The following is a 13,397-nucleotide window of genomic DNA, read 5'->3' as shown; positions in this document are numbered from 1 at the left end:
TCTTGTGTAAGGTACTGGGAAATACAAGTAGAACACAACACAAACTGGGCCCTCAACAAGCCTGCGATTTCAAATAAGTTTTCTTAAAAGTCTCACCACTCATACTTTTCCAGAATCCTAAGGAGAAACAGAAGGTGGAGGGGGCAGAGGAGAGGAGGGGAGGGGGGAGGAGGGGGAGGAAGAGAAGGAGGATGCGTGAGGCAGGGTGGAGGAATACAAAGGAAGGGAAGAAGGCAGGAAGAGAGAGAGGAGGAAAAGGAGGGGAGGGGAGCGGTGGGGGGAGTGGAAGAAGAGGAGGAAGGGGAGAATCAGCAGCACCACCACAGCTGGCACAGAATAAGTGGAAAGTTAGGGTTAATCACACTTGGGGGTTTGCCTGGTGACTCGGCAGAGGCAGAGCAGGGTGAGATGGTTTCAATGAGCCTGCAAGGCAGTGATGAGCAGTGACTGGGGTGGCCTCTGTGCAGTAGCCCACCCTCTACTCTGGACAAGGAGAGAAGGAAATAACCAGTGACCAGACTCTTCTTTCTCCAAATCTCAGTGATCAGCACTTGTCAGTGCATATCTTCACTGGGATGGAGAACTCTTCTAAATCCCCATCTCCCACCTGGTTCCAAGAATATTCAAACTTTCTGTTTCCAGTCCTGATCAGTGTCTAATTATACGACCCCAGAATATGTTAACACAGCAGGTTGTGGCTGATGCCCTGAAAAGACTGCACGTCTCCAGAAAACTATTCCTCAATTTCCTCACCCTGCTCTCCCCTGGCCTTCAGCGGCCTCTGTGGAGGCCCAGATCCCACTCCAGTCCCAGGAAATAAGTCTCAGCTACCATGGCAAGGAATGCCTTGCACATGCTGGACAGTGAAATATATCTTGTTTTAAAAAAGACATTCTTTTCAAGTAACTGAAAAGTAGAATAATAAGTCACAACTGCACTGCGTTTTTAAGTAAGTTTTTCTAACTCCCATAGGATGCTTAAAATTATAAAATTTTGTTATGCCTATAAAAAATTTTTTTGTTAAGAAATAAACTGTATCTTACCAGCCATTCTTGTCTGAGACACAGAACTGGGTTCCTGGATGCGTTCCTTCAATGTGGTAGGCACTTCTCTGCATATCTACAGCATCAGGCCAAACAAAGAGAAGAATACTATATAAATAAAGATGATTATATTTTTGAAAGAGGAAGTGTTATTCTAAGTGATAGTTCTGCTGCTTTTCTTCCCCCTCAACGCCTGAGCTTCTGTCTCCACCCTCACATCCACTGCAGTCTTGCCAAAGCCCCCACTTTACTGACATTACTGTCAAGAGTACCCTCCAGTCCTTAGCTGTCCTAGTCCTTTGTAACATTTAATGTTGTCCCCTCCCCTCCCCGGAATACCGTTAATATTCTGCAATCCTGACTTTACACCTACCTCTCTGATCGATCTTCTAAGCATCCTTCACCAGCTCATTCTCCTCTGCCCATCCATCAAATACTGGACACTCTATAGGGTAGGTTTTTTTGGTCTTCCTACCCTTGACCCTGGCTCCTCTCCCTGAGTTCTGGTTTCTAATGGTTTCATTTATCATATGGAGTTTTAACAGGCTGACAACTCCGAAAAATGTATCTTCAGTCCAGCTCATTCTGTCAATTGGATATTCAGACATGTCCAAATCTGAATTCATCACCCATTTCCCTGCCACCCCCTTCCCAAGGTGATCTAATGACTCTAACTGATCTTTCCAGATCAGTTATTCTGATCTGGACACTGGTCTTTGCTCAGAGGAGTTACTTGATATCCTGATATTATCCTAAGGCCATCCATTGCTAGGATCACGCCATCCATCTCTAAAGTGAAGCTAGAGTGATTTTTCAAGATGTGACTTTCTCCTGATTAAAACCCATCCACTGCTCTCAAGGCGATGAAGTGTTCTCAAGATGGAGCTCGAATTCCTTGTTGAGGCATGATGAGGCCTCTAGGATCTGGGTCTGCAAGCATCTCTTATTCTTCTGCTGCTGCACACTGAGCTACTTCCAGGACCCACATGCACTGTGCTCATTCCCTGTCCCCTGTAGACCCTTCCACTTTTTCGATTCTTCTCCCTGTGATGCTCCTTCCCCCATTCTTCATCTACCCATACTTATCCATTCTTTCTAAATTAGCATGGATATGATCTCCACCAAATCTTCCATGATTACTTCCCAAAGCCAGGTAGGTGTACTATCTTTATGTCCCCATGGATACCTCTATGTTGTAAGTATTTGACTACTTGTCTCACCAACACTAAGCTCTTTGGGTTAGAAGCAGTGTCATACTCTTTGCTGTATTCCTAGTTCTTAAAATGGTGCCTGGCATACACCAAGAGTCCAATCAAAACTACTGAGTGAATAAATACATGAATGAATGAAATGTTCCAGGTTAGTATTTCCCAAAGTACATTTATTGAAATTCTCTCCACAGGAAGTACTGCCTGACCTTGGACACTCATAATTCACCTAAGTAGAGTAAAATCAACGTGAAGTGATAAAGGAACTTCTGGCTTTGTCTAACTCAGTGCTCCCAAATTAACCACTGTGTCCTCTTCCACACAATATCTACTGACATCCTTTGTGTTAAATACATATGTGTGCTCTGATTGAATATGCAAAAGCTGTGCCTGGCATGTTTGACACAGGGCCAACATGTCTGGAGAGTAGTGTAAGGGAGAGAGACGGGAAGATGAAGTCAGAGAGAAAAGAAGAAGCCAGAACATGAGGGGTCTAACAAGTCACAGTAAGAACTTCAGCCTTTATTCCGAGTGAGATGGAAAACCATTAGTGGGCTTTGCTCAGAGGAGTTACTTGATCGGAATTATGTTTAAACAAATACTTCACTGCTTTGTTGAGAAGAGATTGGCAAAGGGCAGAGGAGGAAGCAGGGACTCCAGTGAGGAGTCCGTTGTAGTAAGCAAGACAAGAGATGATGGTGGCTTAGAACTAGTTAGTAGCAATGGGGTTAGGTAAAAGCATTCAAATTTATGACATTCTTCAAACCTAAAAAACAAGTTGAAAAAAAAGTACAGGGAACACCCAGCATGCTACCCAACACCTACAATTGTTATAATTTTGCTACATTTGCTTTATCATGTATCAAGCCATCTGGCCGTCCAGGAAACCATCTATCAAATAGATACGTATTTTGAAGGAGAAACTGATAATGGTGACTCCAAGTTTTGGAGTTTTTAAAATTAAGATGTAACTCATAAGACTGACTCTAAAGATTCTGACCAAACAATAATGAGTAATTACCAGGAAATGAGGTGGGAGAAGTACAGTAAAGCACAGGGAGGAGGTGGAGATCAGGAGCTCAATTTTGTATGTTAGTATGAGATACCCATTGGACAGCCAAGTGAACATACTGAACAGGTCATTGTACATGGAAGCCTAGAGCATAGAGAGAGGTCAAGGCCAGAGATACACATGTGTGAGTTATCAGTAACAGTGACTCATCAAGGTATAATTCTCAACTAGAGAATTTAGGTCAATAAAGCACCTGCATCATTAGATATAGAATGATGGGTATCATTTTAAGGGGATCCAGAAGGGTAAAATTGACTGATATGGGATCTATCCAAACCGGGGGCAGAGACACATCCATTCAGTGTCTCAGACAGACCTCACACTCTGATATGGTATGTACCAGGGTAAAATAAATAGAATCTATGACTTTATCTGCCTTTGTTTTAACTGCAAAAAAAGTAATGACATGAGGGGAAAGACCTTAGCTTAGTCATTTCTAGTATATACTAGGCTAGCACATACTCTGCCTGGAGCCCAGTAAATATATGAATAAAAGAATATATCATTAAAAATAATTAATGGATTGAATAAAATCATTAAAAATAAACCTACATAGGTGAGAAGTCATGTGCAACATCAGGATGTTATTTTAAGGTCTACAATTTACAACTTTATATGGTATTTTATTTTCTAATTCTAATAAACATTCATTATTTGATGTAGTATATACCCCAAAATCCCTAGACCAAAATATCCCATGTAAAATAAAAAGTATTCTCTGAGAATATATGTTTCTGTCCATGACAGATGAAAAAAAGCAGTAATTACAAACATTGGTAAGCATTAGTAAAACGTGCCCATGTTTGGGTATGCTTTTTAAAAGCAGCACAGTTATATAATCCCACTTCCTTGACAACAAAATCAATAAACATGAGAAAGGGATCACAGTAATTCTTAATGCACACCTTATTCCACGTTGAATTTACAGTTCTTAAGCTTTCTGAAATTTTTTGTCTTTCATGTAAGCTCAGACTTTTATCTGAAAGCACTTCCAACTCAGTTCTATTCAGCCATTTGAGTTTTTCAGCTTGGACGTCCATCTCCCGGGTTAAGTCCTAAAGGAGTCAGAAGAGAGTTGTCATAAGAAAGTTGTCATACCGAGGAAAGTTCAACTACTGTATCAGAAGTCTCTTTCGGTTATATTCTTAGAAATGTGGATTTCTCGGGGCGCCTGGGTGGCTCAGTCGGTTGAGCGTCCGGCTTCGGTTCAGGTCATGATCTCATGGTCTGTGAGTTCGAGCCCCGCGGTGGGCTCTGTGCTGACAGCTCAGAGCCTGGAGCCTGCTTCGGATTCTGTGTCCCCCTCTCACTCTGCCCCTCCCCCGCTCATGCTCTGCCTCTCTCTGTCTCAGAAATAAATAAACATTAAAAAAAAAAAAGAAATGTGGATTTCTAATTTCTTTTATTTTCTTAGAAAATAAACTTATAAAAGCCTGAACTTATATTAACAAACTGTTTGGTTTTTTGAGTTTATTTTGAGAGGGTGGGGAGGAGCAGAGAGAAGGAGAGAGAGAGAGAGAGAGAGAGAGAGAGAGAGAGAGAGAGAGAATCCTAAGCAGGCTCCACACTGTCAGCGCAGAGTCTGATGCAGGGCTTGAACTCACAAACTGGGAGATCACAACCTGAGCCAAAACTAAGAGTTGGACACTTAACCAACTGAACCACCAGGAGCCTCTGAACTTATATTAACAGACTGTAACTGATATGGGAATGAACACACATTTTCAGGGTGCATTTGTATGCCCTTGTGCTTTGGCCCTCTTTACCCAATCTCTTAACAGGGTCATATTATATCATATTTACATTGGTAGTTTCACATTCTGTTCTTAGATAATGAAGATAATGTCTTTTCTAATCAAACGCAAAAAAAAAAAAAAGAAACAAACAAACAAACCACAGGAACACCTTATGCATTCATCTCTACCTTATCTCTACCTAACCTAATATACCATCGCACTCTTTGTGACAGTCTCCAAATTGTTTACAGAGTGAAATGTTCCAAGAAAACTATTGAAATTTTTAGGTAAAACAGGAACAATTTTGTTAGATATTTGTCTAACAAGAAGAAAACTTAGTAATTGTTGGCCACATACTTTTCATTATATTAAAAGTTCCTTTCCCAAAATGCCTCAATCATACTCCTTAAGCAAAATGTTTCATCCAATTAGGGGGCATCCTTTTAGGCATACTTAGATGCAGGCACATGTGTGTTTCAACATGCACAATTTCTTTTTAATCTTCTTTTTAATGTTGATTTATTTTTAAGAGAGACGGAGGGCAAGCGGGAGAAGGGCTGAGAGAGAGGGAGACACAGAATCTGAAGCAGCTCCAGGCTCCAAGCTGTCAGCACAGAGCTGACGCGGGGCTTGAACTCATGAACCACGAGATCATGACCTGAGCCGAAGTCGGACGTTCACCCAACTGAGCCACCCAGGCGCCCCTAACAATTTTTTTTTTTAATAAAAATATGAGCACATTAATCTTATTGTTCGCAACAGTATTTTAATTCTTAACACAAAATATATAAAATGTATAGATATAAAAAAGGTATGGATATTTGTATACATTTATATATATTCATCTTTACATATTTTTACATATTGCATACATATATAACTATAAAAAATTCTTGTTAGTTGTGGATCAACAAAGGACATTTGATTAATACAATCATGATGAGAAGCCTATATAGTAAGCTGTGATGAGTTGCTCCTAAGTCATTCAGAATTTTCTTAAAAAACTCAGTTTTAAAGATAGTTATCAGTAACTATCTTCTAAATCTAACAGCAAAGAACTATACTTTACAGTATTATTGTATTCCAAAATGTTGATGTCTGTTTAAAATACCCTAAAAATCTTTGGTCTAATACTGAGACCACATGATCTGTCACTTTTCTCTGAGTGAAACCTTACCTCTGCAAGAACAAAATTATAGCTGCTCTTAAAAAAAATTCCTCTAAAGTTCACCACATTTACCACAAAGAACAAAGTTTCTTCCCCTTTTCTTCTTCAGTCATGCAACCTCTTATTTTTAGCATAAATGTTCATGCACCAAAAAGCATTGGCAAATATAGAGACAAATAAACCACTTACTGTTAATTCTTGCAGATTTTCTTCCAGCTCAGTAGTTGATCTCTTTTGCACAGCACTCTCAGTCTTTGATAACCAACAGATAATATCATCTAGTCTTTTTCTATATTCCATCACCTGCTTACTCACTCCTTTTAGCCTAAAAGAATACATTATTGAAAAACATTGACAAAAATATCCAATTAGAACAGTATATATTTGCTTTGGATATCCTGACTAAATATACCACACACAAAAATGTTCCTAAAAATTAACATATATTTTTAAATGAGTGTCAACAGTGATATGTACATTGTCCAATACCAAAGATTCTTTGATAGTATGATAATAAACATTTTCCCTTCATTAAACTCAAAAACATTGAAACTAAACATTATCTTCTTTCATCATGAAAAATTCTACAGAAATTTAATACAAAAGATTTTTTTTAAAGCTAGAGACCACTGTACAACATAATGGAAGTTTAAAAAAAGAAAGAAAAGTGTCTTTACCTCAAAAAATAAGAAAAAACACATAATTCTCTGTGAGTAGTCCATGGAGGTAAAAAGTCATCATTATATGACATAGTATTCACATTAGGTGGCAACTATTACTCTATTCTTAGGAAAGAAAGAATAAGAAGGCAAGACACTGAGAATGGAAAGTTTTTACAAGTATTAGGAAAGACAAGAAAAAAATGGAAATTTGGTTAGCTTGTTAAAATAAGTATTATATTTGAATATAGCACCAAGTTATAAAAAGAGAGCTAGAAAAAACAAAGCAAAAGTTTTAAAGGATATAAGGAAACAAATAGTCATATGAATATAAAAAAGGAACTGCCTTAATTAGATCTTTTAAATGTTATAAGAATAACATTTATAAGTATATAAACCATCTGTCAGAAGATGAGAATATGACTAGAACTCATGATGACAAGATTATGTATTTTTCAGAGAGGGTTTGGAAGCTATTTACAGCTTGGTGGTGGTATCATTATTTTTATAGTTGTGGCTATTAGCTGCCAGTTTAAAAGTTAAATGCAATTTTTTAAATGAATTGCATTTTGTTATCCCTAATAAAAATTTACATTTTTATGGCTATGACTTTTTCTTTTTAATCACAAAAAAAACTAACATATGATACACTATACAAATATAATCCAATGCTAAATAAGTACTTGCATATTTAACAGAGTCGGTAATATCTGAAAGAGTCTTTTAATGTTTAAAATCTAATGATAATCACTACATAATCACAAGTTTTCATTTTTAAGTATCCATCAGGAAAGAACACTGCTTCGAAATTAAAATAAATAAATCAAACAATAGTATTAATTGTTAAAGACCGACAATACCAAGACAGGTAATTTACCCTCTTTATCAAAGAGTAATTAACTTAAATAACAGCTTTATAAACACTCAACTACTATTATAAACCTTGTATTAAAAGAAAAGACTTAGAAAGCAGCAGAATACACATTCTTTTCGAGTACACATGGAACATTCTCCAGAACAGATCACATACTGGGTTACAAATCAGCTCTCAACAGGTACAAAAAGACTGAGATCATACCATGCATATTTTCAGATCACAATGCTATGAAACTTGAATTCAACCACAAGAAAAATTTGGAAGTCCTCAAAGGCATGGAGGTTAAAGAACATCCCACTAAAGAATGAACGGGTTAACCAGAATATTAAAGAATAAAACAATACATGGAAGAAATGAAAATGAAAACATGACAGTCCAAAACCTTTAGGATGCAGGAAAGGCAGTCCTAAGAGGGAAATATATTGCAATTCAGGCCTATCTCAAGAAGCAAGAAAGGTTGCAAATACATGACCTAACCTTACACATAATGGAGCTAGAAAAGGAACAGCAAAGAAAGCCTAAAGCCAGCAGAAGAAGAGAAATAATAAAGATTAGAGCAAAACTAAATGATATAGAAACAACAACAACAAAAACAAAACAGGAGAACAGATCAACAAAACTAAGAACTGGTTCTGTGAAAGAATTAACAAAAATTGATCAACTCCTTGCCAGATTTCTCAAAAAGAAAAGAGAAAGGACCCAAAGAGATAAAATTACAAATGAAAGAGGAGAGATCACAACCAACACCACGGAAATACAAACAATTATCAACGAATAGTATGAAAGATTATATGCCAACAATCTGGGCAATCTGGAAGAAAAAGACAGATTCCTAGAAACCCACAAACAACCAAAACTGAAATAGGAAGAAATAAAAAATTTAAACAGACCCACAGCCAGCAAGAAATTGAATCAGTAATCAAAAACCTCCCAACAAACAAGAGTCCTGGGCCAGATGGCTTCCCAGAGAAATTCTGCCAGACATTTAAAGAAGAGTTAATACCTATTCCCAAACTGTTCCAAAAGATTAAAAAATGAAAGGAAAACTTCCAAGCTCATTCTATGAAGCCAGCTTTACCATGATTCCAAAACCAGACAAAGACCCCACTAATAAGGAGAATTACAGGCCGATACCCCCGATGAAGATGGATGGAAAAATTCTCAACAAAACACTAGCAAAACGAATTCAACAACATTAAAAGATTATTATTCACCAGGATCAAGTGTGATTTATTCCTGGGCTGCAAGGGTAGGCCAATATTCCCAATCAATGAACATGATATATCACACTAATAAAAGAAATGATAAGAACCATAGATCCGGTCAATAGATGCAGAAAAAGCATTTGACAAAGTACAACATCCATTCTTGATAGAAAGCCTCAACAATGTCCAGATACAGGGAACACACCTCAATATCATAAAGGCCATATTTGTGGGGCGCCTGGGTGGCGCAGTCGGTTAAGCGTCCGACTTCAGCCAGGTCACGATCTCGTGGTCCGTGAGTTCGAGCCCCGCGTCAGGCTCTGGGCTGATGGCTCAGAGCCTGGAGCCTGTTTCCGATTCTGTGTCTCCCTCTCTCTCTGCCCCTCCCCCATTCATGCTCTGTCTCTCTCTGTCCCAAAAATAAATAAACGTTGAAAAAAAAAGAAAAAATAAATTAAAAATAAATAAATAAATAAATAAAGGCCATATTTGAAAGACCCATAGCTAATATCATCCTCAATGGCAAAAAACTGAGAGCCTTTCCCCTACCCTCAGGGACAAGACAAGGATGTCCTCTCTCACATTACTATTTAACATAATGCTGGAAGTCTCAGCCTCAGCGATTAGACCATAGCATCCAAATCAGCAAGGAGGAAGTCAAGCTTTCACTATTTGCAGACAACATGATATTCTATATAGGAAGCCCAAACGACTCCATCAAAAAATTGCTAGAATTCATACATGATGTATTCAGCAAAGTCACAGGATATAAAATCAACATGCAGAAATCTGTTGCATCCCTATACACCAATAACAAAGCAATAGAAAAAGAAATCAAGGAATTGATTCCATTTACAGTGGCACCAAAAACTAAGATATCTAGGAGTAAACCTAACCAAAGAGGTAGAAGATCTGTACTTGAAAACTATAAAACATGAAAGAAACCAAAGAGGACACAAAGAAATGGAAACACATTCCATGCTCATGGATTGGAAGAAAAAAACAGTGTTAAAATGTCTATACCACCCAAAGCAATCTACACATTTAATGCAATTCCTATCAAAATACCACCAGCATTTTCTGCAGAACTACAACAAACAATCCCAAAATTTGTACGGAACCACAGAAGACCCTGAATAGCCAAAGCAATCCTGAAAAAGAAAAGCAAAACTACAGGCATCATGATTCCAGACTTCAAGTTACATCACAAAGCTGTAGTCATCAAGACAGTATGGCACCAGCACAAAAACAGACACGTAGATCAGTGGCACAGAACAGAAAACCCAGAAATGGACCCACAACTATATGGCCAGCTAATCTTCAACAAAGTAGAAAAGAATAAAGACAGTCTCTTCAACAAATGGTGTTGGGAAAACTGGAGGGCGAGATGCAGAAGAATGAAACTGGACCACCTTCTTATATGATATGCAAAAATAAATTCAAAATGGATGAAAGGTCTAAATGTAAGATAGAAAACTACAAAATCCTACAGGAGAAAATAGGCAGCAATCTCTTTGATCTCGGCCAGAGAAACTTCTTATCAGACATGTCACCAGAGGCAAGGGAAACAAAAGCAAAAATGAACATTGGGACTTCATCAAGATAAAAAGCTTCTGCACAGAGAAGGAAACAATGAACAAAATTAAAAGGCAGCCTACAGAGTGGGAGAAGATATTTGCTAACAACATATCTGATAAAGGGTTAGTATTAAAAATCTACAAAAAACTTATCAAACTAAACACCCAAAAAGCAAATAATCCAGTTAAGAAATGGGCAGAAGACATGAATAGACACTTTTCTAAAGAAAACATCCAGATGGCTAACAGATACATAAAAAGATGCTCAACATCACTCATCATCAGGGAAATACAAATCAAAACCACAATGAGATACCACACCACCCCTGGAAGAATGGCTAAAATTAACAATACAATAAACAGGTGTTGGCAAAGATGTGGAAAAAGGGGAGCCCTCCTGCACTGTTGGTGGAAATGCAAACTGGTGCACTCTGAAGAACAGTATGGAGGTTCTTCAAAAAACTAAAAACAGATCTACCAATACAATTCAGCATTTGCATATTAGGTATTTACCCAAAGGATACAAAAATACAAATTCAAAGGGTACATGTACCCTGATGTTTATAGCAGCATTATCAACAATAGCAAAGCTGTGGAAAAAGCCCAGATGTCCACCAACTGATGAATGGATAAAGATGGTGTCGTGTGTGTGTGTATACATGCATGTACATGTACATGGAAACACATTCATGTATATACATACACATACATACACACACACTGAAATATTATTCAGCCATCAAAAAGAATGAAATCTTGCCATTTGCAACAACACAGATGGAGCTAGAATGTATTACACTAAGCAAAATAAGTCAATTAGAAAAAAACAAATATGATCTCACTTGTAGAATTTAAGAAAAAAGATAGATGAAAATATGGGGGGGGGCGGGGAGAGGAGCAGAAAAAAACAAACTGCAAGGGACTTAACAATGGAGAACAAACTGAGGGTTAACAGAGGGAGGTGGGTAGGAGATGGTCTAGATGCGTGATGGGGATTAAAGAGGGCACTTGTCAAGATGAGCACTGGGTGTTGTATATAAGTGATGAATCACCGAATTCTACTCCTGAAACCAATGTTGCACTATATGCTGGCTAGCTAAAACTAAAAAAAAAAAGAGAGAGAGAGAGAGAGAGTTGGAATTTATATTTCCAATGTTTCATAATCATGACTCAGTATTTTGAAAATATATCTATGAAGGATATATTTTCTATGAAGGAAACTAACATCAAGCAATTTCAATAACATATTTGAGTCACAAAATTTTCATCCTAAAACTAGCTAAATATAATCTACCCTTTAAATGTTATCACTAAGAGTAAAAACAAGCTATAGATTTATGTTTAAACAGATAACAATTGCTCATTAAGGAATAACAGCATAAGTTGACAAACTGTACAAATATGTAACTACAAGCACTCAATACAAAAACAAATTAAACTGTGTGCTATTCCTCAACGACTCTGATACCAGTACACACACAAGCTCCTAAAATTGCAAGGTGGCCCCAATTTAAGATAAGTTACAACCTGGAATGAAGTCAAACATGAATTTATGAAAATAAATATTGCTTTAGTTAAAATATAAGATGTTGCAGAAGAGACTCATTATTCTTATCTCTTCCCCAAAATGAGTAAAATATGTATTAGCTTCACCTTGTTAGTTCCAGGAGGAATAATTACCACATTCCACAGAGATCCATGTGAAAATCTTTAGCAGAATTTCTGCTAGCATTGTTAATACCATGCCAGCAAATACATCTTTTGCCTTAAGAAGGCCTGGGAGCTAGATGATTTGCAAGCTAGAAGGACTCTCCATGAAAACTCATTAGCACGGCACACAAAACCCTATGGGACCTCAGCTTCCAATCCCACCCCCGGTCCCCTGAATCCTCCTTGTCCTGTAACTTTGCAAATCTCTCACCTGGTCATGCTATTTCATGCCTTCCCCCTTTGCCTGTTCAACTTCTTTTCCCTAGAAGCCTCTCCCTCGGATACATTTATGGGGAGTTGTTACAAATGCTTCAAACCTCTGTTCAAGACACTTCTCCTCTGATGCCTAAATTCCATGTCCCAAAAAGACCCCACTGAAAAAGAGAACTACAGGCCAAAAGAGAACTGATGAATTTAGACACAAAAATTCTCAACAAAATACTAGCAAATCAAATCCAAGAGTACATTAAAAGAATCACCCACCATGATCAAGTGGGATTTATTCCTGGGCTGCAAGGGTGCTCCAATATTCACAAATCAATCAACATGATACATCACATTAATAAAAGAAAGGATTCTAAGAACTATGTGATCCTGTCAATAGATACAGAAAAAGCATTTGACCAAGTACAACATCCATTCTTGATAAAAAGCCTCAACAAGGTAGGGATAAAGGAAACAGATCTCAAAATCATAAAGCCATATACAAAAAACCCACAGCTAATATCATCCTCAATGGGGAGAAACTGAGAGCCTTTCCCCTACCCTCAGGGACAAGACAAGGATGTCCACTCTCACCATTACTATTAACATAGTACCGGAAGTCTTAGCCTCCGCAATCATACAACAAAAGGAAATACAAGGCATCCAAATCAGCAAGGGGGAAGTCAAACTTTCACTATTTGCAGACAATACGATACTCTATATAGAAAACCCAAAAGACTCCACCAAAAAATTGCTAGAACTGACACACGAATTCAGTAAAGTCACAGGATATAAAATCAACATACAGAAATCTGTTGCATTCCTATACACCAATAGTGAAGCAGCAGAAAGGGAAATCAAGGATTCAACACCATTTATGGTTGCACCACAAACAAGATACCTAGGAGTAAACCTAACCAAAGAGGTAGAAGATCTGT

At 37.7% G+C, this 13,397-nt stretch overlaps 1 protein-coding gene across 5 annotated transcripts in view; it reads right to left on the bottom strand.

Moving 5' to 3' along the window:
* The window catches only part of UTRN (utrophin), a 481,942-nt gene that overhangs the window by 272,173 nt on the left and 196,372 nt on the right, over nucleotides 1–13,397 (bottom strand). For all 5 annotated transcript variants that reach the window (XM_047859243.1, XM_047859241.1, XM_047859244.1 and 2 more), the window contains 3 exons: nucleotides 6,417–6,552; nucleotides 4,229–4,378; nucleotides 1,044–1,119 (listed from right to left, as the gene is read on the bottom strand). In XM_047859243.1, coding sequence (XP_047715199.1) covers nucleotides 1,044–1,119; nucleotides 4,229–4,378; nucleotides 6,417–6,552 — 362 coding nt within the window. The remainder of the gene's footprint in view (nucleotides 1–1,043; nucleotides 1,120–4,228; nucleotides 4,379–6,416; nucleotides 6,553–13,397) is intronic.

Source organism: Prionailurus viverrinus, chromosome B2, assembly GCF_022837055.1.
Source record: "Prionailurus viverrinus isolate Anna chromosome B2, UM_Priviv_1.0, whole genome shotgun sequence".
In the NCBI taxonomy this organism is placed as follows: domain Eukaryota; kingdom Metazoa; phylum Chordata; class Mammalia; order Carnivora; family Felidae; genus Prionailurus; species Prionailurus viverrinus.
This window is presented reverse-complemented; position numbering and strand designations above follow the sequence as displayed.